This window comes from Lottia gigantea, assembly GCF_000327385.1.
Source record: "Lottia gigantea unplaced genomic scaffold LOTGIsca_120, whole genome shotgun sequence".
Lineage (NCBI taxonomy): Eukaryota > Metazoa > Mollusca > Gastropoda > Lottiidae > Lottia > Lottia gigantea.
Genome location: NW_008707226.1, coordinates 848,107 through 874,299, shown reverse-complemented (window position 1 = coordinate 874,299; position 26,193 = coordinate 848,107). Strand labels below are relative to the sequence as shown.

Sequence of the window (26,193 nt, the reverse complement as noted above, 5' to 3'; positions counted from 1 at the left end):
GTTGACCATTTTTCATGATAAAAATGAAGTTTTTCAATTTGATTGCAGAATGTTTTAACTAGCTTTTGTGAAATTTCCATTAAAATATCGTTGGCCGTTCTCTTTTCTGTACCGGTCATTCCTTGTGTTAACTATAGCAATAAACTTATATTCCGATTACCTATGATTTTAGACTAACGTGCCCATATCCCCAACAGTTCACGCCTTTTTGTCGAAATGTTGGACGCTTAGAGTTCTAAAATAACTAAGACAGACAAGGTTAGAAAGGGCACTTCACAATGTGCGTTTTGAAAGTTCCGAAAGCCTTGCAGTAACTGCACTATACAGAGTGCAAAGGGCTGAATACAACACCTATTTAAACTGAACAGAGTGAGATAGATGGAATTGTAATTAAAGGTACGGAACTCTATTTAATTAATGATATATTTAATTGTGTTATAGAGGATTCATGTAATCGGGATTTTCTGGTATTTTCCTTGAACAGTAATAATCAACTCGTCCCTTAATTCAAGGCGGAGGTCTACGCAGCAATACAAAACTTTCCAAGAAATCCCGATTATAATCGGGATTGCTGATATTTTCCGTAAACGGATTGGAAAACTCGACAATGTATTCAAGACAGAGGTCATTCCGAAAATTACCGAGAAATCCCGAGACCTCTGTCCACATTTTTTACCTCATTTTCCTAAAATCTGGGGTTCTGGGTGTGTGTGTGTGTGTGTGAGTTTGGGAGGGGGGTTTAGTGAGGGGGAAACTTTGCAATTTGTCGCTCTCATTGCCTGTTGAAATGCCAATGGCAACAAATACAGGCGAGATGGGATAAGAACAAAAATTACCCTTCGAAATGACAGTGTCAATGAGAAAAATTAGATAGAACTACATTTTTTACCCCAAATTTTGGACATTTGTGATATGTATGTGAATTTAAATAATTTACAATTTACCCTGAACTTCATCAATGTTTGGGGTCCTTTCCAAATTAAATATATTTAGATATATTCACTAGGACTATCTGGACATGACAGAACTGAAATATCTGCCATAGAACAGAAAATAATTTTTGACATTTTTTATGCATATTGGCCATCGAGGCAAATATGGCCTATAGCCAACTTTTTCAAATACACCTTTTTGGCTCAAGTTTAGGTCTTTTACTACTAATTAGACCCACAAGGACTTCAAAAAACACAAGAAATCAAATCAAAATTTCTAAATTTTCAAACTAGCTATATGCAGTCTGCATATTGGTGCACAAGAAGTGGTGAAACACAAATAAATTTTGTGCGTGAAAACTTACAAAGCTACAATGCTGAAATTTTACACCAATAATCACATGGACTATCATAAAAAACAAACTCAAATATCTGCAATAGAACAGAAAATAATTTTTGACATTTCTTATGCATATTGGCCATAGAGGCAAATATGGCCCATAGCCAACTTTTTCAAATACGCCTTTTTGACCTTTCGGAAATCGATGAGACAGGATGATGAAATTTACACTGCAACTAGTTTGAAATCTTAGCTTTGCAATGCCACAAACCGCGATTCCATATCTGCCATACTTTGTAGTTTTATCCATGAAAACCTGGATTTCTTGGCACTTTTCCGCCAAAAAAAAGTGCTCATAATTCACTTTTATGCACATTGGGGGGTTAATATCTATTAACAGAATTGCACTACCAAAACATAACTTATTACATTCTCATCACATAATGGCTTCTTCCATTGATAAACCATAATGCTTTCACGCCAGTGCCATTTGTTGAATGTGATGTATTGTACACTACAATAATAATTCTTCACAGTGAGATTAAAATATAACTTTTCGAGCTCAAATGTTGTTAAAAATAAAAGGAGATCAGTTTTGACTGATTGAATCCCATAGTATCACGAATACGGGTTTTGACATGGTCTTATTAACGAAGAAGTATGACGAATGGATGTGTGGTTTGGACACGATGATTGAATCCAAAGTCCTGATCTTCGGCAGTCTTCAGGCACGTTTTCATATTGGCCTATTTGAGGACCTCTCAATCCATCATCTAAAATTCAACTTCCAATACTATCATAATATACTTTTATTAATGTTATTCTCATGCCCTGCATCTCATTTTATGAATTATAGATATATATCATAATCTGATCCATTTTTCTCTGCAATTAAAGGGGTCGTAATGGAAATCTACTTTATACCCATAAAAGCACGCCCGATACACGGCATGGCTGGAAACAAATGGAATTGCTGTATAAAATTTTGTAGTGTTGAGCGTTACCATAACCAAATTAACGTCAGCGTTGTAGAAAAAAAAAAAGTTTCTTCATCGTCTTTCAATTTTGAAATTACAACCCATCGTTTATGTACTGAATTCAAACACCATGAAGTAAATGGTGTGAAATAAACGTGTTGATATACAAATTATTCGTGAAAAAGATTATCTGTAGTAATCTGATTACATTATGTAAGTTAATATACGTTATTTAATTTATTTCAATGACTTAATTTGCCTTATATAACAACATAATCTGAACGGGTAAATGTTTAAGAAAATATGTAATCATTCACTATAACAAACAGCTGGAAGGTACGATATACTTAATAACTCACAGCAGTTTTGAAAATGGGGTCCGGTTGTAGTCAACCAGATTCAGACTATATCATTTATGTCGTGACGGGGGATAAGAAAAATTCAGGAACAGATGCTAAAGTGAAAATCATCTTACATGACGAAAATGAACAACAGAGTGAAGAAATCAAATTGGATAACAAATGGTCGGACGATTTTGAAAGTGGTAAAGAGGACGTGTTTCATGTGCCGCATAAACAATCCGCAATGCTCCATGGCAGTATCTCTAAAATTGAATTCTGGAGAGACGATGATGGTATTAGAAGTGATTGGTTCGTGAACATAATTTCAGTGAAATGTTGTAAGAGTAAAGAAATTTACATTTTCCCAGTATTTAAATGGATTAAAGCTCTACAACATTACAGAATTATTCATTTAGACACATCGCTTCCTCAGTTGGACGAACATTGGAAACAGAGACAGTTTGAAATGGAAGAGATTAAAGATGTTTATGAATATGGACAAAAGCAACCTGGAATGCCTGTTCAGGTGAGTCTTGAATAAAAAATCTGTCAATCAAAATCTCGTCCAAAGCATGGCAAACTCGGGGTAAAAATCGAATAGTTGTGTATCCTGCAAGAGTAAGCATGGTCCGCTTCGCTAGCGACACCCGCCACTACTAATAACAATGAAGCCAGTACACGCCTTACTTATTTCCCATATTGTAGTTTGGAATTGGAAGAAAATGAAATAAGCTTGTTACTTTGTCTTAGACAGACCATTTAGATCTTGAATTTTGCCGCAACATTGGATTGACCTTTTTCCTAAAAGTGCATCCTGTATTCAGAAAAAAAGTAAATGTTTGCGTTCATCACTCGAAAAATTGTCCATTATTTAAGCTTTTTCTTACTTTTTTGGCGGTGATTTTGATGAAAATACGAATTAAAAGTGATTCTTCTTTGAAAATCACCATTGTATTAATTCTCTTTGATTCACTTTGCCAAAGAAAAGTTAAAATATCATTGTCAACTTAAATAGAAGATCATAAGTATTGTTCACGATGGTAATTTCTCTTTAAGATCAAAAATATTCCAGACGATGAGCAGTTTTCATTCGACTACCTGGTAAGATTAATCAAAGTTTATATACTACGCCGTCTATATTCACGCTGTTGACAAAGAAAAAAGTGAATAAGTTATTGGTTGAGTATGTGTTTGGAAAATAGCCACTGCACATCCAAGAATTGAAATGTGTTAGCCTATACTAAATCCCGATTATTGTAATGGTTGTTATTGATTTAATTTGACAACACTTGGTAGCTCACATGGAGAATGATATGTAAAATTGAAACCGTAGAGTTTCATAACATATGGTACTGGTATATCATATAAGATTTGAACGACATATTATGTGCCCAACCTTATTAAAAAAGTGTGTTATATAATATTGTTTTTTTGTTATACTGGTATATCATGTAAGGACAAAATCTGGCGATATAATGAAAATCTTGCATGTTTTTTTTTTAAAATTACGCTGCTAAACACGTCTTCTTTCTTCCATTTACAGTGGGACATAGTAGTTACGAAATCTAAACTTATTGCCAAATCAAAACTGTCTGCTCTAACGGCAGGACGTTGGAAGTGTCTGGAAGATTTCAAAAAGCTCTTCGACAAAAATATTCTTCCGTTACCAAAGGTAAGTAATGGATTTAAGAATTAATATGTTGCTGCGAAGTAGTATCTTAGTAGTTGCTTATATCTGTGAATAGTATATCTCATAACCAGTTAACGCTATCACGGTGTCATGGTGTTAAGATGCTAGCTTGCAACCTGTGGATTCCAGGTTCCAGTCGGTAGGTCGTAGAGGCTGACAGTGTATTTCGGATAGGAAAAGATGGCATAGAAAAAATGAATATGCCATTGCGCTGTCCTGGTACATTTCCCTCAGCCTCAGTTATTGTTTGCCATATTTAACGTAGAAAAATAGGAGGCACGTCTCGAATCTCCCTTGTATTTCATTTTGAAGGCAAAGTTTTAATCCAATATTGTGTATTTTACTGGCTATTTTTTCATATCAACTAAATCCTTGCTATTGTATTTTGAAGGCTGCAAACACATGGAAAGATGACGTTCATTTTGGACGACAAAGGCTTACTGGCTGTAACCATTCCCTGATTAAGTTGTGCACAGTTATTCCGGACAAGTAAGATATAATTATTGTCATCGTATATTGTCGAGACTCGATTTTAATTTCATAATTCTAAAACACTTGAGGGAATTGTATTTTTCAATTAGCATATACAATGCCAGGAATGCAAATAACCAATTTACTATGGCAGTTTTAGGCCACACGGAGATGGTCAAAGGAAACATTAGACACAACAATATCTTGGTAGCAGTTATTTTGTCTAAGGGTAAACTTGTCACAGGCACTCTTATCGCAATGTCACAAAGTATGATACAGGTAGTAGGTTTCGTTGTAATTTGGTATGCAACAAACGTCACATTAATATGTCACATGGTAGATTGGTCGCAGTGATATAATCATGATGGTCATGTTACTTAGTGATAAGGTTTAGTGAACATTTTACATGTTGATCTTGTTATTATGACCAATGTACATTGATCATGTTGCTGTGGTCAAATCGCGTTTCGATCATGTTATTGTAACCAATGTACCTTTCCACCATACAATTTTGATAAATTTACCTTGTGATCAAATTTTTGTGATCATTTAACCATGCAATTATGTGGCCATATTACTGAAAACTTGGTAATGGGCGACATACTATGCTTTGATTGTGTTTTGTTTGTATATTTATTTAGGTTGACAGTTACAGATGAAATGTTAAATCCGATATTGGAAGGCAACAGTTTACAGTATTTGTTGGACAACAATCGCATTTTCATATGTGATTTCAATGTTCTAGAGAAAGCGGAATCTAAAGAAGGTTATTGTGTAGGTATACTCGAGCAGCTAAATCTTTGAACCGGTTATTCGAATAATCTTTCGTCTGAATACTTACTTAACGTGTATTTAACGGACCTTTCGTTAATGATTTCAGATTTGTAAAACCCGCTTGAAAAATAGTTATGATACATAATTCTTGAAATTAACATTTGTGTATCCTATATCATAAATTGTAGATATGTCTTGTTACTGTGTATTCATTATATATTGCTATAAGTTTTAAAACCTCTTAACAACTATGTTGTAGGTATGTGCGCCCATAGCACTGTTCATGATTGATAAAAACCAGGATTTAAGACCAATAGCCATTCAGTTATATCAAGATCCAGATCCTGATAATCCGGTAAGTAGTGCTTAGGTAGTGATATTGCCATGACGTCCACCGAATCAAATTCGAAATCCCAAGGCGACTTTGGTATTACGACTTAAAATATATTCCAAACAGCCTCAGAACAAACTGGTCTTTCGGTTGATAGAGCCATTTAAACCAAAATTGATGATACATGGTAGAAAGGGGAGGGCTGTCTCGACAAAATCAAAAGATTCAACATTTTTGTTGGATTATTTCAGATCTTTTTACCATCTGATGATCCCAATTTATGGAACTTGGCTAAAATGTGGTTTAATAATGCTGACGCGGCTCATCATCAATCTCAGACACATTTAGGTATGAATGAATATTTCCTCAAATAAGTTTGATCTCCAAAGATTTCAAAAGTTTCCTGCTGCGAAATAAACAAGAATTTCTAAAATCTACTAATTAATATAACATGCAATCGATCCCGTAATATATTTCCACGATTGTGATAGTGGCGTCTGCCAGAAAGCCGGATGGTGCAAATAGGAACTTAAGTGTGCCAAATTTAACGACTAGAAAACCTCTTTGGAATACCTATAAATCTACTTTGAACGCCTGTAATTTCCTGAACAATATTCAGTATTTCCCATGCTATCTGATTTCAGGGTTTACTCATCTGCTGATGGAAGGTGTGTGTATCGCAGTTCACAGATGTCTTTCACAATCTCACCCATTGTTCAAACTGTTGGCTCCACATTTCCTTTTTCTCATTGCTATTAACACGTAAGTATGTCTACCTTAATTGCCGACGTCAAAATAGTTATCGGAAGCACGAATATCTACATAATATAAGATACTTGTCGATTATTTTAGTTTGCAAAATTCTTTTTTCAAGTTCTGGCATGTGTTGAAATAATGGCTTAGGCGCTATCGTTCTTACATTAAACAGTATTTTCTGAACATATTTTAAAAAAGGATGATTCATTTTATCGAATTTCATTTCAGACGAGGTCTAGACGTTCTTATATCCGAAGGTGGCTGGGTTGATAAGGTTATGAATATTGGTGCTAAAGGAATGTTCAAACTAATTGAAAAAGGGTGAGGCTATGTTTGAAATACAGCTAAACACTTAAAAAGGCTCTGGATAATGACATTTTAATTCGCATAGACTATGTAAAACATGCTCATGCTAAACAAAATAGCATAGACGTCGCATAAAGTGATTTGGCAGTGCTTTTATAAGTTCTTATTGAAAAATGCTTATATGTCGAAAGGCGTCTGGTAATAAATCTATATTGTACCAAGCCTGCTTATACAGAAATATTGTCCTTGTGGGATACACTGTTGCAATCCTTGTTTACACTTGTTTGCGCTCTTTAGTCAGACTGAATTATTCACTTATTGCAGATTAGATGAATGGAGAATTGATCTCCATGGTACCTTACCAAACGATTTTAAATCAAGAGGGGTAAGATATATTTTGTGTATATACTACTTCTCGTATCAGTTAAACGTTTAGAAGTCAATCGTTACCGTTGAATTATTACTGCAATAAGATAAACGTACAGTTTTGAGTAATGTGCATTTAAGCTTTTTATATTATAATGTATCTGACAAAAGGACCATCATTCTTTTGGTATCTTCATATTTATGAAATATGACACACATAAAATAACATGGAAAAAACTTTTATTTTCGGTCTTGCTTTAAACTATTAATGTATTTCCAGGTTTTGAACCAAGACATTTTACCAGGGTATCATTTTAGAGACGACAGTTTACTTCTTTATCATGCAATACAGAAATACGTTGAAAATTACGTCTCTTTGTATTATGGTGAGTTACTTGTGAACAAACAAAGAGAACTTTAAAAGCGTCAACAAGGTTTAGTTTTTTATGATACAAAGCACATTGTTCGAGCAAAGATTTTCATTAGTGCGATCGCCACATTTATTGATACACTTCAGTTAACATGATACACATATTGCAGCTTGTAGAGGACTTTTATGTTAATTTGGACGTCTTAAAATTTGTACTGCAGTTTGACCATCTACATATGCAAAAATAAAAGTTAATAAGAGGTAGTAAGTTTATTTAACAGTGGTGTCTTGAAACAATTCGAATCTGAATCTGATAAATTAATATTTGTATTTTTTTTAAAAACCAGATTCTGAAGATAAAATTACAGGCGATTGGGAATTGCAGAATCTTGGCAAAGAGCTGTCAATGCCAAAATCACAAGGTGGAGTTGGTGTTCTTGTGAGTAGCTTTGATGTTATTTTTACAATAGACCGACTGTTTGGTTGTTCCTTACAAAAAATGAGAGTAAATAAACAGACCTAAGGCCATATTTTCATTATAATTTATTTCCGGTAAGAGGTACACATGTTAATGATATGTTTCAACTTCATATACTTACGGAATTGTAGTACATGTATCCAGTTGGTTTGATGCAGTAGTTTATGTAATTGATTTCCAAGATAGATCTATTGCGAGATAAGCCGAATATTTAACAATAATAATTGCAGATCATACTGCGTGTACATTTTGCAGGGAAGCCTAGTTTTTATGAGTAACTCTTAAGGCACTTAATATTTATTATAGGGTGTGCCAAATGACGGGGAGCTGAAGACCAAAGAAGATATCAGTTTGTTGTTTACAAGTGTAATAGTAACTTGCAGTGTGATGCATTGCGCAACAAACTTTCCAATATATCAAAACTATGCATTTCCTCCGAACTATCCAGCTACAATGAGAGGTGTACCCCCATCAACCAAGGTAGGAGACATTGGGGTTGCAAGTAAAATGCTCTCTCATCATCCCATCATAGGACGATTACAAACCGTCTCCCAGTGATGTAGATTGGAGGGGCTGAAACGCAAAAAGAAGAATCTTGGGCAGTTGAAAAGAAGAGCAGGCTCATACCGCTGTCTTAACAAATTGCCCTTCAATGCAGCACATTAGGTTTCAGGCCACGCTTCAATCTTATTTCATTTCTTTTTGTGAAAGCAAGAGACCGTGATGTGTCATGATAACAGCTAATACACAGCAATCAAATATATATTCATGAACATTTGTCACCAAAATCAATCCATTAATTAATTATTTATACCAACAACAGGATCCGATTCGAGAAGATTTTATAATGGATTCTCTACCAAACAAAAGCATCACCAGAGATATTTTAGTGGTATCCAAAATACTAAGCTTACAGGGTACCAAAAGTCTTGGAGACTTTGAAGTTCAGTATATATACGATCCCAGTGCTTTAAAGATTGTGGAAGAGTAAGTATTATTTGAATTCTAATGAAAAGCCATTGAAACCCAAAGCAAAATGTAAATGAAAATAAAAACGGGAAAAAAAAGAAAATGACAGCGGAATATAATATAGTAATAAAAACCGATCAAATGCCACCAGTTGCAAGCAACTTGAAAATCGAGTTGTTCCGAAATTTTGTTAGTCACCAGGTTGACCATCGCGCCCTTTGGTGAACATTACTAAAAAAAAAACAACACAAGTAAAGATTGGAAGAAGGATGAAGTCAGTGCCTATAACTTTCTTTTTTTTCATTCCATGTTACTAGTCACTAATACTAATCCAGTCCCTTTCATATTTCAGGTTTCGTTCGGATTTGAGAAAGATCAGCTTGGAAATAAAGGAAAGGAATAAGACAAGGAAGACACCCTACACTAATCTAGACCCTGAATATATCCCAAACTCGATCAGTATATAAAATGTTAACAAATAAATAGTGTGAAAGGAAAATGTTCTTTTTTTCTTGGACACATTTCGGATAATACAGACAAACGTTGTAGTTGAACTATTGTATTGGTAACGAGAATAAAAATAGAGGTTTCCTAGCATATGTTTTCGATCCTGATGTAGTGGGGTCTTTCTAGGTCGGATGTTCTAGATTGTTTCTTCTCAATTTAGTTAATGGTGATCTAAGCACCAGTTTTCCTCTACTTAATCACACCCACTCTCCGACCATTCTGAGCTCATAATTAAATTCTTTCTGTCATTTCACAAATATTCAAAAGAAAATTTTCGATTGCTCCTATATCTTCGAATATTAAATCCTTAGAAGTATAAGTAATATATATATATATCACTGTTCTTACGAGTCAAAATACATAAATAGAATGATTGACAGTATTACGGCATTGATTACGTTACCGTTTTATCCGATGTATAGAAGCTCGTGCAAGTCACGAGTTTTGATTAAAAAGAGCGATTTGTTGTAGCACACGTTAGCTCCGCCTACTTTCCTCTTAGGTCAGGCACACACACGAGAAATCAGCTCAGACAAAATTCATTCGTGCACTTCTCCTGAAGGCGATAGCTTCAGAATGCGGGTTAATTGGTGTAAGATTTTGGTCATTCGTGACGAAAAGTTAAAAATCAGACGTGTTTGATAATTATTTTCCCTTTATTGGACGTCATGGTATTCCTGATATAAATGGTCCACAGTTAACTGCTCTGGAATTTTTTCATTTCGCTTCTACTTATGGGTTTGAACATTCAAGTCCATCACATCATCACAGTCAATCAAATGAAAAGGCTGAGTCTGCTGTTACGATTGCAAGGAATCTTATCAAAAAAAGCGAAGAAAGATAATCAAGATATAAACTTGAGGATACTAGATTGGGGAAACACTTCTGCAGAAGGAATGTACAGCAGTCCGGTCCAACGACTTGTGTTACGAAGAACCAAGACGCAGCTTCCGACAGCAGCTCCTCTGCTCAAACCCAGTGTTGTAGATAAAGTAGCAGAGAACATAGCGTCAAAAATTAAAGATGTTATTCATAAATCAAAAACTTGAAAGCTTGGTACATGTGTACGCCAACTCAGTTCCAGATCGTATGTGGTAGACATCGATGGTCACGAATACAGATGTAATAGAAAGTTCGTGCGAAACAAGAACTGAACCAGGCATAGAGTCAACTCGTGGTATAGAATAACTACAGTTACCACTGGAAGACACATCAAATAATATGAAAGATGTAACTCACAAAGCTAACAATGCCAACGCTGATCACCAGATATTAGCCAACCATTACAAATACCTACTAAAGTATCTCTAAAACAAAATGGATGTAGTTAGTAAAACACACACGAGGGATGTTCGCAGACCTGCTCGTTTTACTGACTTTGCTACCTAAATCTCAAGATAAGACTTTTTTGTGCTCAGTAAAGAACCAGACATTTAAGCCTAGCCAAGGCACCTTAAATTAAGTTCAGTGACTTCTACTACTATTTTCGTTAATTTTACTTTTCTTTATGAAAAGGGGGTTGTTACGATATAGGACATTCAGTGCTTGGCTTGAGAACGACGAATGCCTTTGTTGATTATTAAGCCAACTGACCACGACCTTTGACCTATTGTTCTAAATATCCAATCATTGATTATCTCAATTGTCAGTAAACCTATAGGCAATGTATCTGCATGCCGCCATTCATGTAAACAAGCACCGCTAATAAAACTATATTTTATTCTCAAAATAAACCCCCCAAAACATCCGTCATAGCTACTGAACATACCACAGGCCCTTGAAGTTCTGTCAATATTATTAAAATATGGGCGATGTGGAGAAAATAGTGTCAACGTATATTAAAAAAAAGATAAGGCTTCCAATGGGCACAACTGTAAACAAAGCTGTTTATCTGTTCGTGAAAGGTTTCTGCTTTTCATTTTTGGTGTTTTTGAAAAAAGGACTGCTTACTTATGTCTCCGATGTACTTTTTATTGGTAATCAATCAATTAGTACTCGACAAAAGCTGGAAAATAGTCAACTTCCATGAGCAAAACGCCATTACACTTGTGTAAATCTTTTGTGTGGCACTGCAGTGTTATGGCGTTTTGCTCATGGAAGTTAACTAAGTTAACTAACCACAAATAAGAACGAGCATTCAACAGAAAAAAGGGACTTGGCGACAATTAAGGGACGTAACTGGTGACAATATATTTCTCCAATTTCAATTGTGAACTGTGAATCTATAAGTAAGTATTTAATGATGAAAAGTGGCATCAAGTGACTAGAAGAGAACAGTACGCATACCCTTGCTGGAACCCCCACCTGTCATTGCTGCTAAATACTACATGTAAAATAGGGAGGCGAAAACAAACTTAGTGTTTATGTAAAAGCACAGTTTCATGTGGTATTTAAGGCTTGGGTGTAGGTTTTTTTTTTTCGTTCATAGGTTGATGAAGGCAGAATTTATAATGTTCAATAATCACAGTACTTTTTAGAAAAAATCATAATAATAATATAGTCAGTTATTGTAAGAAAAGTTGAGACAAAACCGGCAAGACAACTCCTGTTAATTAACATTAAGTCCCGCTTCCAAGTTGCCAGGCTAGCGAAATAAAATAATGCGAGGTTAATTGAGACTTGTTATTAACAAGAGAACCTTAACCAAAAATATGAGACGATCAGATGAACAAAAATCCAACATAATCACACAGACAGATGTGGTGCATCGTCTTGTCATTTTTTTTATATACATTATCAGCGGAGATCACATCACTACGTTATCGGTGATATAGGAAATTTGAAACGTAAATGAATGTAAATTTTTCAAAAGGGACACTGACGCACAAGACAATAGAATGTAGGTATGATTACTTGAAGGACAAAAAGGGTGTAGAATATAGATAGATTTAATATAATTAATCAAAACAATTGCAAGGAATATACAGATTAAGATAAATATATATAAATACCATCAATAGCAACTGTAAGGCACATATAGTAAACTTGCACCAACGTATATAAGATATCGCATAGAGTGACACAGAGTTACAACATGTTTTTTTAGGTTACGTTTTAATATTTCTATTTTTATTATGGAGTACATGTAGATAATTTCTTTTTTCTTTTTTTTATCAAATTTTTAATGTTATCAGTGGTATCATAATATGTTGAATTTATTCTGAAATTACAAGAACCACAGACGTCCAACAGGAAATCAGAATCATGCAAGAAGCAGCTTCGAGACTCTCCGTTATAAATTAAATTACAAAAAAACTTTTTCGAATCTCTTAAAGTAAATGCAATTTTCGGTGTTTCCGCACAAGATTACCATTAAAAATATTTGGAAGCGATTGTCAGTGATAGAGACGAACATGCACCAAAAAAACAATTGACACCAATTTTTTTTTAAATACCAATGGAATTTGGAATAGATTCTGGATCAAGGTAATCATATTTAAACTCTCTGGTTTTATTTCTATCTTTGATCGTCTGACTGATTTTCTTCAATTCTTGTCGAAATCTGAAACAGTTGTAAAAGGAAGACTCGGTTAGTGAATTATACGCATCAGTTTTTGAAATCTAAAATACTCTTGCTGACGAAACAAAGTCATGCCATAAAGAAATATTGATCTAACTTCAAGAAAATAATGATCTGTTTTCCATCCGTTTTTTGTGATGATGATGACAGCACAGGATGCTTGATACTTAGAAAGCAACAGTAACATCTTTACAGTAGTTATGCTACATCATTAACTTTTGGTAGATCTAAAGGAGGTATTGGCGGCAGTTCACATGAGTTTTCTGTCTCCGTAACATCCACTACCCAGGTTTAAGATATTGGTTATTAATACGTATAAGTGTTAGATAATATTGTAAAGATATGACCAGGTAACTACTTACTCGGAAACCAGTTTTAATGCATTTGGGTCGAATATGTATTGCACCTCGAAATCACCCAAACTCTGAGTACCCCTATTACTCAAAAGTTTAGTAACAATCATGATATCTAGTGTAATATCTTTGTCGGCTTGTGTCTTCAACATAAAATCAGCATCAACCGGATCCTGACAAAAGCATTAAAACATAAGGTAAGGCTAAAATATCTTAAATCAACATGTTGTGAATTGAATGGTGTTTTAGAACTAGATATCAAATTATTGGGATAAAAATATTTTGCTTCAAACGAGATAATATGCAACATTGGATGAACCACAATGAATTAGTCTCGCTGTCGGCATCTACCATTTCGAGTTTACATTTAGCTCAAACTTTTTTTTTTGGCTATTGGACATATCAGCTGAAAGCTTTTTGATAGAAAGAGAGGACCATTAAATAATAAAACAGGCGCTGATTTCTCCTGTCGGTCATTGAGGATCCAGTCGTTCTGAACAATATACCTTGGGTCTGTGCACATTAGGTATCCATTTGAATAAAAAAATTCAAAAGAGATTTTTGCGACATCGCGAGTCTAGTTTTCGTTACATAGCTGAATAAAGAGTAGAAAAAGAACTAAAACTATTTCATTAATTTAGAAATCTGTGTATTTTTTTAGCTACAGAATTGTGTTTATGACTTAATAGTATTACCTTAGTTTTTGGTGGTGTGCCATTCATAGTAACAGGACAATTAGGCGGAAAGGAATAAAAATGATATTGTGGAAAGTTGGCAGCAGCATGAGAGACGCTACATGTATATATAACACACGACACCACATCTACTATATCTTTCTTAGTTTTCAGCACACCATTATTAGGCACACCCTACAAAATAATAATAGAAATTTAGTTAAAAAGAAAATATGTATTGTTTTCCCTTACCCTTTACAGAAAAGAACCTTTGAAATTAGTTGATTATTTAGCTATAACCATCCACTCAAAGGTAATTTTAATGGAAATGCATCACCTACAGAAGTAGTAATGGAAAAAAAGTATATATGTGTCGCCGATACACATACACAACCGAGAAAACCTCCTTTAAAAGTTCACGTTATTTGGACATTATGAAGATTTATCAAGATTAAAAAGATTTAAAAAGATGGTTCCCCTCAAGTAAGCAGTAAACAGGATATCCCGAAAAATACTTACAATTATACCGACACCACCTTTTTCTATTTCTAAGGCCATTTCTTTAGCAAAGCTTTGCAGTTCATCGTCACCAGCAATCGTCTCTTCTGAGTCTGAAAATTAGTCGGTAAATTAGTAACATTTGGTGCTAAAAGATGTTCCTTGGTTAAATCCAAGCGCCGGAGAGACGGTTCGATACATTATAAAAAAAAATGTTTGTAGAAACAGATTGAAGAGGCCTTTTAAAGGAATTGTCGCTTTTGTCTCTTGCTGATCGATTATCAATTAATACTCAAAAATAGGGGGTATTCGGTTTGTCAGATAGGAAAAAACAGTCATTTCTATTGACACACAAATTTCTCAGTTGACTTCACTCAAAAAACAATTAGTTTGTTAAATTATATCACAAATTCCCAAAAAGGGGAAACCAATTAAAACTTTATTATTGTCCTGTTATTTGACGTTTCGGCTTACTGCCTTCTTCAGAAACACCCTAAAGTTAAATTAGTTTGTTGTTACCTACCATAGTATAAATCTACATATTTGGATGTGTAATTTTGTATTGCATCGTAAAGGAGTAAGGCATCATCTCTGTAGTGATAGCCTGGTAGAACATTTGGATCATCTACCTGAAAAAATAGTGTTAATCAAATTACAGATACCGACTTACCTAACTAGGATTGATTGATTGATATCTCAGTCATATAATTATTAATATTACGTTGACTCGTTAAAAGCAAAACTTGTACATATACATATATCAATAACTTTTTGTTATCTTTAAATTCATAAACAAAGGACATGAGTTATAGACCACAAATAACATATGACTTACACCTCTCTTTTTCAGATCTTCTTTAAGATTTCCATCAATTACCATGGACCAATTTTTCACACTATAACATGAGTTCACAACATGATTTTTTTTAAAGTTATAAACTATTAAATTACATGTCTTAATAAAAAAAATATCATAAATAATTTTTATTGAAAACCTCAATAGCAATAAGTATTCCGAAACAGTGATCATGCCATAATAGTCATGTGATGCTTATGAATTAGTTGTTTACAAAAAAGAATCCCCTGTGAAAACATTTCATTTAATAATTACTATATTTAAATCATAGTCATTGGAATCGATGAAATGACAATACAAAAAGATCCTCTCTGACCAATGGGTAGTTAGATTTTGCAGGAAGAAGGGAAACACTCACCCTTTAGTCATAAGATTAACTAAACCTTTAGCTCCACAATTCATAGTCTTATCAACCCAACCTCCCACGGAGACCAGCAATTGTAACGCACGACTACAAAAAATTAAATGAACAAAGATAATAGATTAATAAGTATACCTCAGACAAATGTTTTTGATGACTGTATAAGTGTGTCAGACCGTTGACAAAATGACAACACATAAATGATTCAGGACTAAATACGTATAATGTCATTTGTTTGATCATTTGACAATAAGCGTATGCTTCATCAGCATAGACATAGGTTTCAGTCGTGTGGCAATATCACAACATCTATGTTATTCATTGAGCAGTAGTGGCTATGTCATAATCATTAGGCGATACATGAATAAGTGAACATGATAACTGTGTTAGTTTAATTCAGTGGTGTGCCAATTAAAAAATATGTTATTTAATATAGAGTATCCTGGTTATTCTGGATTTCCCATTGCCCTTATTATGTAGGCATTTGGACATAGTGTGATAATACTAAATAAAGAATACAGAGCAAGGAACCAGGCCTGGTTTTCTCGAAACGATCTTAGGGTCAATGTTAGAAGATAAGAACTCAGGACATCCTAGCACTAGGATACGTGGCCTGATCCCTATACTTATATGTTTCCACCATAATACCTCGCCACAGAATTGTGTTGCTTGCTGCGAAAACAACTGGCCAAGCATTTTGGCATTTCAGTGAGAAACAAAGGTTTCATCGAAAAACAATAATGTTGCATAACTTAGTATTACAGTTTAAAAAAAAAAAATCCCCATTATCAAGTCACGTGATATGATGCAATTGGATCTTCAATTGATCTTTGCGTTTTAATCTAGTGCCAATGCAATGATATTCAGATGATATAAAATAACTTTTTTGTATAAGAATACTCACTTATTTATTGCAATCAAGAAGAGAAAATGTGGAGCCAAAAGTTTAAATATGGGGTGTGACAAGGACAAGTTTCTATTTCCACAGATACAAATACCTTCCATTATTAAATGAGTATACCCTATAATAAAAAGAAAACTATTATTTCGTACCAAACATAAAATTTGTAGAACCTTCACGAAGGCATAGCTAAATACAAGTGTTAATCCACGATGAAGATGAAATAATATGTATATGGGGGCCTATAGTTAATTTGACACCAATCCAAAATGGCCCTATGAAAAAGTCAAAATGATACCAAAATAATATTTTATATATTTGATTTCATTGAACAACTTGACAAAAAATAACACTATTTCAATATGTTATATTGACTTTGGGCCATTTCGGTTAAGTGTCAAATTGACTATAACCCTGTATATATACCTAAATTATTTTGTAATCCGGAAAAAATAAATGCCCAGAGCTTGCGGAACAAGCACGTCAGCTCTCATTAATTTCGGGATTTACCTACCAAGATGAGTTAGTGATTGATGGTAAGTGCTATCTGCATTATTAAACCACATCTTTACTACAATCCATAAATTAGGATCATCAGTTGGTAGAAATACCTGAATAATACAAAACAATATCATAATTTCGCAACTTTTGAGACAGAAAAAGCGACATTACTGTCATGTCTAGATAGCTTGCATCTCGTATCGGATTCCATCCCACGCATACGTCTAGACACCCTAGAAATGCTCTATCAATTTCAACCTGTCGATACGCCAGAAGGAAACCGGATTTAAAAACAAACTTTAATGAGACAATTTAATACTAATTCTCACCGGGTTATCTGTACCAGGCTGTTGAAATAGCTGTATGGCTATTGGTCTCAGTTGTTTCTTGTTATCTACCATAAAAAGAGCTATTGGGCTACACATCTGAAATGGTCAGTTCAACAGCAAGTGTAAAGTTCCAGCCAAAGCTGTAAAGCAGTATTTGGATGTGTCCCAAATCGTATTAAGCATGAAAATAATGTTCCCAGATCACGACAGAAAGTGAAATCAGGATTGGATACCAGACACAGTCTCGGGTAGTATGGAGTAGAATATGCTATAAATAATTCTCTGAGTACTCAGAAACAATGTAAGCCCAGGTCGTGTATTGTGAAGACACATGATATATTGTATATATTGTAGTTGGATAATGAAACATCAATTGAGGACATGTTCCCGTGGCTGAAAACATACGCTTGAATCAAACGTATACATCGATTTGCACATACACTAAAACGGAAAGGAAAATACTTCAAACAAGCAAACGAATGAGCATCAATTTATCCGACTTGCCAGTGTGAAGATATTGTTCGAATTTCGGCTATTTGGAGAGTTTGCATTTCGATGCAATAACTGTCTAGCAATACTTACAATGGCTCCATCTTTACAGTCTAAATCCTCAAGAATATCAAGGTCTACTATAAATAAACGTTTATCATCTATCAAAGACTGAAGACTGTTTCCCTCAAGCAAAGGTTTTAACATGTCTTCTGTTACAGCCAATCTGAAATAAAGATTTACAGTTTCCCTCATAGTATGGAATACTAGCTCTGCGAGAAAAGTTATGACGTGAAAATCCTGTAAAAACGTAAAATTTCCTTCATTGCACACAGGAAATTATATTGACTGACGAGATTAGCTGGAGAAAAGTTAAAATTAAGATTGAAGATTTTTTGAAATATTAGAATCATCCAGCTCACAATTAAAACTAAACGAAAATACAAAATTTCACATTTACATGTATTGTGAAATTACAAATATAAACTATGAATTTAAAAATGTATATTACTTTTCTGGAATTGATGTGCATAATTTGATTAAAGTACTGTTTTGGCTGGCCAGTCTCTGATTGCCAAAATATACATCGTCCTTCCATCCATTAGCATGCTGGAAAAAAATTTAAATTTACCATTTAGTAGGGTAATTTCAGCTCATTCGACACTTTTGGGTGTAAATTCCAAATAATTTTGTGGGTTTTTTTTAAACAAGTTTAAAATTTGATCACATTTTCCTATGGGTCTCGTAATAAGGCTAAATAGCGTAGATCTTCTATCCATTGAAATCTCTAGAACTTAATCAAAATTTTTGTGAAGCCAATCTTGGGCATGGCAAAAGCAAGTTTTGATAGGATACTAAAACACCGCGATATGCTAATCTCCTTTCACTTTTCAGAATAGGATACTACTCAAACTTCACACTTCCATGAGTCATGGATGCACAGAAAAACAGGTCACAGAAAAACACTGTTGAACTCTGGTCAGAATCTAGGTCAGGTTGACTCTGAAATAACTTCAAATAAATCAGTCAAACAGCAATGAAGATGTAAAATAAAAACCTACCTTCGGCGGAGGGAAATCATTTTTATCATACACATTGATTAGATCGTCCAGTGTATTCCAGCGCCCAGAGGTCAATGCCACAAATTTACTTTTGGCTTTCAGGTTAATTTTACTCTTTAACAGATCCCACTATATATAAATATAAATCAATAAATATACATAAGAATCTTCCGTGCTCTTCTCTCCCTCAACATAAAAAAGCATTTTTTGTATAAATTTCACTCGGTTAAAGCGGAAATCTTGATTGCACTTATGCATAATTATTTTGGTGATGCGTGTCTTGATAAACTTGTCGAATAATGTAGTTGAATGTCGCATGAAAGAATTCATACATCGCACTTGAGTTAGCTACGTGCCTGAGCAAACTAGACGTTTAATAATCAAAGCAAAATATTTCCATTTCCGGTTGGATCAGAGAAAGATGATATGATTGGCACAGGTTCCAGAATATCAATATTTCTTAACTACAATCTAGACATAATTGTGAATTTGACCCGTGCTCTATTTAAACAGATAACAATAATAATATGCGAATATATCTTACCTTATAATCAAAAGAGAAATGCTCATCAGCTGGTAATGTTTTAACCTGTAAAACACAAACATGCATAGTATTGACATGATGTCGTGCAAATGATAACAAGCCAAATATTGGCACTTGAAATTTTCATGTAGATTGTATTGTCTTTCGGATACGCTTCTGTGATTTTTCTTTTTATTGGTGGCAATTTTAAACCAATGTTGATATTGTGACTTGGGTTTCGTAAGTCACAAATTTGTATGTAACCTACGTAACAAGATGATAAAAAAATTGGATCATATGTTCATAACATCTTCCATATTTTGTTTTATTTAATTTGAATGATCATTATTGAATATTTTCATATTATTGGCCTCCTCCGTTGTGGTGTATCGTGGCATATTTGTCTTGTACATTTTTGCAGAACATAATAGAGAGATATAGAGAATTTAATTATACGTGTTTAGAAGCAGACTGTAGGCAATTATTTTCTACTCGTATGAGCGAGCAGTACAATAAATGGAAGATAGTTGTTGATTTAATACTTACCATACCTATGCTATGTTCATGACTCAGGTAATTGGCAGAATATATCCCACTCGGAAACGAAATAGAATCAGATTTTCACTTTCTGTATATATGTCCTATTTATGAGGCTTTAGTGTTAACTATTAAGCTCCCTGTATCAATATTTCATCTCATCAAGATTTTTATTAATATATTGTCAAATAATTTCCCTGTTGTTTTAGAATCTTTATCAAAGTAGGTATATTTCTTGCAGTTAAACTATGTGTGACTCTAAAAAGTAATCTTTGTAATGTATTTTATATTATCTATCATCCGGCTTTATATTTTTGTAAATAATTTCATATCTATAAATATTTATGTAATATGGTTCTTTGGCTTCGGCCCGAAACTTATTAAACTGTTATTATTTATCATTATTATTGTTCTAGTGATGATTTACAGGCTTAGCTCTTTACGAAGCAAGATCCCTCGACAGTTGGAAATCGAAAAAGAGCAGGCTAATGACGCTGTCCTGGCAAAATTTCCCTCATCGCATCCTGCATGGTGCATAAAAGTAGGACGTAAAACTCCATTCATGTCATTTCATTTAAAGCTAAAATTCTGATTTTACGATGGTTGAACTCACTACATACCTGAACCGGCATTCCAGGAGCTTTCTGTGTATACTCATACGCCTTCTTCTTCTCGGCCAATTCAAAGGCCCGCTGTTCTCGGTATGTGTCAAATTGAGGTAAGGATGTATCCAAGTGGTTAATAATGTAATGCCTGTTTGGTTGAATCCAACGAAAAACAGGGAACGCAAATGTCGTATTGACTAATCTGTTCTCCACTAGAATCCTGTCCACAAACCAGTGACTTCCAGCACCAGAATTGTCCCGCCAAAATTCTATCTTCGCAATATTTCCCAGTCGAAGATTTACTATTTTATCCACAGGAAACACATCTAGTTTTCCAGCTTCAAAATCATTTTTCAGGAAATTGTCCAATTCAATTTCACCAGTCCTCTGTCCTTCTTCGTCCTCAAGAATAATTTTAACATTGGCGTCAGTACCTGCATTTTTCTTATCACCAGTTCCAACATAGATCAAATAGTCAGCTTTCATACGACTTATAAAGGATCCCATTGTGATATAGAACAGTCAGTGCGCGTATGTTTTATTCAATGGTTTTGGATCAATATCCTGAAAGAACAAATTAACATAAACTGCCGTGATGAATTTGTGTAATATCAAAAAGTAGAAAAGTCTACATTTAGTAAATCCAATTTTGTTTTTTTGTCTATTTAGTTTATCATTTGACATAACCGGTGAAACAGTTCAGCATGAATAAAAATGGAAAGTCGTCTTTGTACACTATTTGGTAGAAAATACCGGACACACTTTCAGACAACTTTTCGGTGCTAACAAAAAGAAAACGTAAGAATCGGGACTACATCATTTTCATATATTGTATTTAATTTCATTAAAATGGACGTCAAAAAATAACTTTTTCTAAAATTATATAATATTATTTACATTTTATTGTCACGTGCAACATGCTACCGATGAACTACAAATTTCCTTAGTGATCACTGATGGCGAAACCATTCATCGAATTAACGCGTGAAAATTTTGCGTTCATCAACCAATGAACCAATGAGATCTCAAAGAATATAGGGAATGTAAGATGGTCTTCTGAATGTCAACAGATTTTTATTCACTACTTGAATTAATTCAGGGAGGATAAATCTTACAGTCTTAATGCGGGTCATATTCATTTCTTTTCCGCGAAAGTGTTCTTATTTAAAATGCAAACTCATAAAAAAATTACTTCAACTAACCAACTTAACTAACATTTTTATAAAAGTGACAGACTTTACCTTCAGCAATATTGTGAAAGGACAGATAGCACAATGACCGTGAGTAGGCAACATTAATCAAACACAGTAACATTAGATTTGATATTATGTCGTTCATCTATTGACAACATTCTACTACTTTCTCAAATTTCACAAATACCTCTTAGTAAGTTATATCCCACGTACACTCGAAAACACATCACTATAGCGGTTATCGAATAAATTTAACTGAAATGGATAAATGCAGTTGAGCGTTCTATTTTCGACCACCTAACTCTAACGCAACATTTCTCTCTAACGTACATTTGTGACATACGGTCTTACGCGTCTGATGCGGCTTCGCAGGGCAGAAACTCTCGAGTAAATTGTAATGAAATGAATTGGAAGTCACTCACTTCAGGTGGTGTGTTAAAGCGTTAAAATAGGTTTTCAAGCAAGCCACCACTGAGCCACAATAATAACTACTGCAATTATTAATCAAATTAAGATACAAAAGAAAGCATATCTTTATGTCACTGTTAAAAAACTGGTAAAAAGAAATATCATACCTTAGAGTTATGAAACTGTCCTCAAAATCACTTTCTTATTATGAATAATTATAAGAATCAAGAGAAGACAAACTATCAAAATGTCTATTTTTTGTAAATGAATTGCACGAAGTCATCCGCGATATTTAAACTCTTTTATGGTAAATAGGTTTTAAGCTAAGTAATCAAGTTCGAAACTGCAATAATTTTATAATCCGAATATTTTCATTACGGATTAGTTGCTAAACATCAAGCAGCTATAAACATAACGCAATCCTTTTCATTAGTAGAAAACACAAAGAAAGCCTGTCAATAACAAACAATATTATATAATCTGTAATAAAGCCTAAAACAAATGAAAATAATTTTTCTATAATCTAGAAGTTGGCGATAGATTATCTGCAAATGAATAAAGCTTAGTAATCGAGTCTACTCCTGTGGCTTTGTCACTCTCCTAACAGGATGTAAAAAGTCTCGAGAATTGAATCATTATGATCCCAAATTAAACTGAAGTCTATCGTATATATAAAAAGTTGTTGTTTGAGGAGGTCTGGGCCGACAGTTCTCCGAACTGTTAAAAACTTAAATTTTCTTAATCGGATCTAACTTTCTCTCCTATAGATATGAATCACTTACCTTCTTTCTAGATATTAATTTCTTGATTTATACAAATAAGTCGTTTAACATTCTTACTAGATGAATATATGAACGGATGACCGAGCAATATTATTATATTCAACGCGTACTACATATTTATAATAGTTGACCTTGATACTGCTAAATGCAGTTGCGACGATTTTCTTGTTCATATTATATATATATAGATATACATGTATGTTAAATTTATTATGTTCTATAGTTTTGAACCTGTCAGATGACAAGAAAACAGGTTAACGCTGATATTGGTAGTTGGAAAGCAATTTTTATTATGCGCTCACATTATGAAGTGGTCGTATATTCTAGTCGGTCCGTCGGTTCGTCCGTCCGTTCACATTTGACTCGTGCTCACTCTACAGGCTACAATCCTTTACAATTCTTTTGTGGGTTAATGTCATTATGAAGATGATCCCTATCGATTTTCGTGTTGATTGGTAATTTTGCACCGAAATATCGTGTCCGAATTTGCGTTTTCACTCTATTGTGCAACTGTTGCTCACTCTACAGATAATTTTTTTATGGATTCTTTTGATTTTTATTTTGTGGGTTAATGTCATAATGAAAATGATCCCTCTCGATTTTCATGATGACCAAAATAATATTTCCAGCTTAGTGTAATCACTCTATTAGCCATATAGTGCAAATTTTGCTCACTCTTCAAGCAACGATTCTTTATGGATTTTTATATGCCCTCACGTAATATGGAAGCATATTGTTGTTGACGTCGACAAAAGATCAAAACCCTCTTAACAGCAGTAACATAATTCTGCATTGTCTTAAAGTTGTATGATATAATGATGTATTAGGAATACTGATTGGGCTGTATGCAGCGCTCGGACTTAACTCTATGTCAGACTTTACGTTAAGTCAGACTTTGTGAAGATTCGTCTGATTTCGACCTTTTCACTTACTCACTTTGGTAGCCATGGCTTCAACTTGAACTTATATTTTCTAAGTTTGACTACCTCTGTGTACGTACAATAAAAACAATGAATATTTAACGATTTCATTTCAAATAAATGGGATCAATGAATAGATTAATTGATTAAAACAATTTTGAACTAATATTTCAATGGTTTGTTCCCACTTTCCCTGCAGATTATCCGGATAACATTTTTCTAATCCGGATTAGACAGCAATAATTTCGGGTGTTTCTCATACTTCATGTGCTTTTCCGTCGGCTATTTACTATATATACCCAAGGCGAACTCTTACGATTGATTAAATTGACAACAACAAAAAATATTTGTAAACAACATTTTAGTTCGAACTTGACCATCCACAATTACATGCCAAGTTTCATTGAAATCGGATGAAAACCTTAGCTTCCATCGTGCTAACAAACTGACTGACCGCGTTTTGGGCAATACTCAAACATAGTTCATCGAAACGTTGTCAGTTTCGAACCTATATATGGAAAACGGAGGGAAACTGTAGTCTCAATTGCATTAGCGATTGAGATTGCAGGAAGTTGATTTGCTGGTGTTATCGAACGGATAATTGTTCAAGAGGTCCGTCTTTAGACACTAACTGTAGTGGCTAAATAAAAAAAAAAGGAACGTAAGTTTGGTCTCATTTTAGTAAGACTGGTGATATGATCGAAGAAGATTTGCAGGATGCCATATGTTTACTTTATACTCACTCAGAAAACTGTTTCGAGATGTAATTCGGCTTAGTTTTCATGGTTTAATTCAGCTTTAGCTTGTTTTTCCTACGCGCTTTGTATTTGTGATTTCGCCCAGTAATATCCCAAAGAAATCATTAATGGTACACGTTAAAACTCAGTTCAAATTTGAGAAAAAAATAAGTAACAAATAGGTCAAGCTTGACGTGGGGATATTAAAAAACACGCCAAGAAAACAGATCATAAGGTGAATACTTGCTCAAATCACGAATAACACTACAGAAGGTATGTTCTCACTGAATACGTACAGCTGGTGGATCAGAATTACTCCGTAGCAGTCGAAAATGAAGTCATAGGTGATTTTGTATAAAAAAAATTATTGATAATCCCATTTTAACAACTACATAATTGTGTTATTATGCCTCCAAATCAGAAATGACGTTCCTATTACGTGATATGAAGTTTTCGGTAGGCATCTTGTAATAAAAATTAACAGAAACGATTATATCATTAAAAATGATTTCAAATTACATTCTCTGTTTACACTCTCATCTGAGATGCAACATAAGATTCACAACTGTGAGATATGACTTTGCTAACAATTGTACTTCTAGTAACTAATGACTAAAATAATAAGGACACTTTTGAGAGAAAGAAATGAAGCAGACGAGCTATATCATCCTATCATAAAATCAGCTTTATCTTTATACACAACCATAGTTCGAGATGATACCTTCGGATTTTTCAACACGGTTTCTCCCTGTCAGTGATGCAGGTAAGAGGGGCGGACATGGAAAAGGCGTCTAGGCGTTCGGATTGGACAATAAACCGAGGCTGTGCACGTTAAAGATCCCTCGACAGTTGGAAATCGAAAAAGAACAGGCTAATGCCGCTATCCTGGCAAAATTTCCCTTATTGTACCCTGCATGCCGTTGCCTGTCTTCATTAGCTCACATGGCGCAGAAAAGTAGGATGTAAAACTCCATTCATTTTATCATTATACACGTCTGTGGTGTTTTGAACCAAATTATAATCTTTATTAAAGTAACAGGTATGGTGGAGCAAACAAGTGATTTTCAGTGTGGTCGTTGCCACTTTAGCTACCACTTAATAAACTGTACCCAAATGTACATTTATATCATAACTGTCTTGATCGAATATGATATATCTTCTAGAAAGAGTTAAAAAAAAAGAATAAATATACTTGACCTGATTATATGGATGAGTGAATCGGTTGACTGAATTTATTTTTTAGAATTTATACACAGACGTAAATAATTCTTGTAAATTATATTATCATAGATAAGAAGTCACAAAGTGAATGTACTAGCCCACGAACAGAGTTAATC

At 34.1% G+C, this 26,193-nt stretch overlaps 2 protein-coding genes across 2 annotated transcripts; one reads left to right on the top strand and one right to left on the bottom strand.

Moving 5' to 3' along the window:
• Positions 1-2,571: 2,571 nt before the first annotated feature.
• Positions 2,572-9,600, top strand: LOTGIDRAFT_224684 (hypothetical protein). Its single transcript, XM_009048377.1, has 15 exons — positions 2,572-3,116; positions 3,647-3,691; positions 4,134-4,262; positions 4,672-4,769; positions 5,393-5,525; positions 5,785-5,880; positions 6,108-6,204; positions 6,501-6,618; positions 6,841-6,933; positions 7,243-7,303; positions 7,565-7,670; positions 8,002-8,093; positions 8,439-8,612; positions 8,956-9,119; positions 9,454-9,600. The coding sequence occupies exons 1-15, from the start codon at positions 2,622-2,624 to the stop codon at positions 9,566-9,568; spliced, it is 2,016 nt and encodes a 671-aa protein (XP_009046625.1). The 5' UTR covers positions 2,572-2,621; the 3' UTR covers positions 9,569-9,600.
• Positions 9,601-12,995: 3,395 nt separating this feature from the next.
• Positions 12,996-21,302, bottom strand: LOTGIDRAFT_137999 (hypothetical protein; the record flags this gene model as incomplete). The annotated part of the gene is made up of 14 exons (XM_009048376.1): positions 12,996-13,110; positions 13,491-13,654; positions 14,177-14,350; positions 14,687-14,766; positions 15,177-15,282; positions 15,489-15,549; positions 15,868-15,960; positions 16,775-16,892; positions 17,286-17,382; positions 17,602-17,697; positions 18,184-18,316; positions 18,602-18,699; positions 19,152-19,280; positions 20,832-21,302. 14 exons carry the CDS (start codon positions 21,300-21,302, stop codon positions 12,996-12,998), a joined length of 1,935 nt encoding a protein of 644 aa, XP_009046624.1.
• Between the last annotated feature and the right edge of the window lie 4,891 nt (positions 21,303-26,193).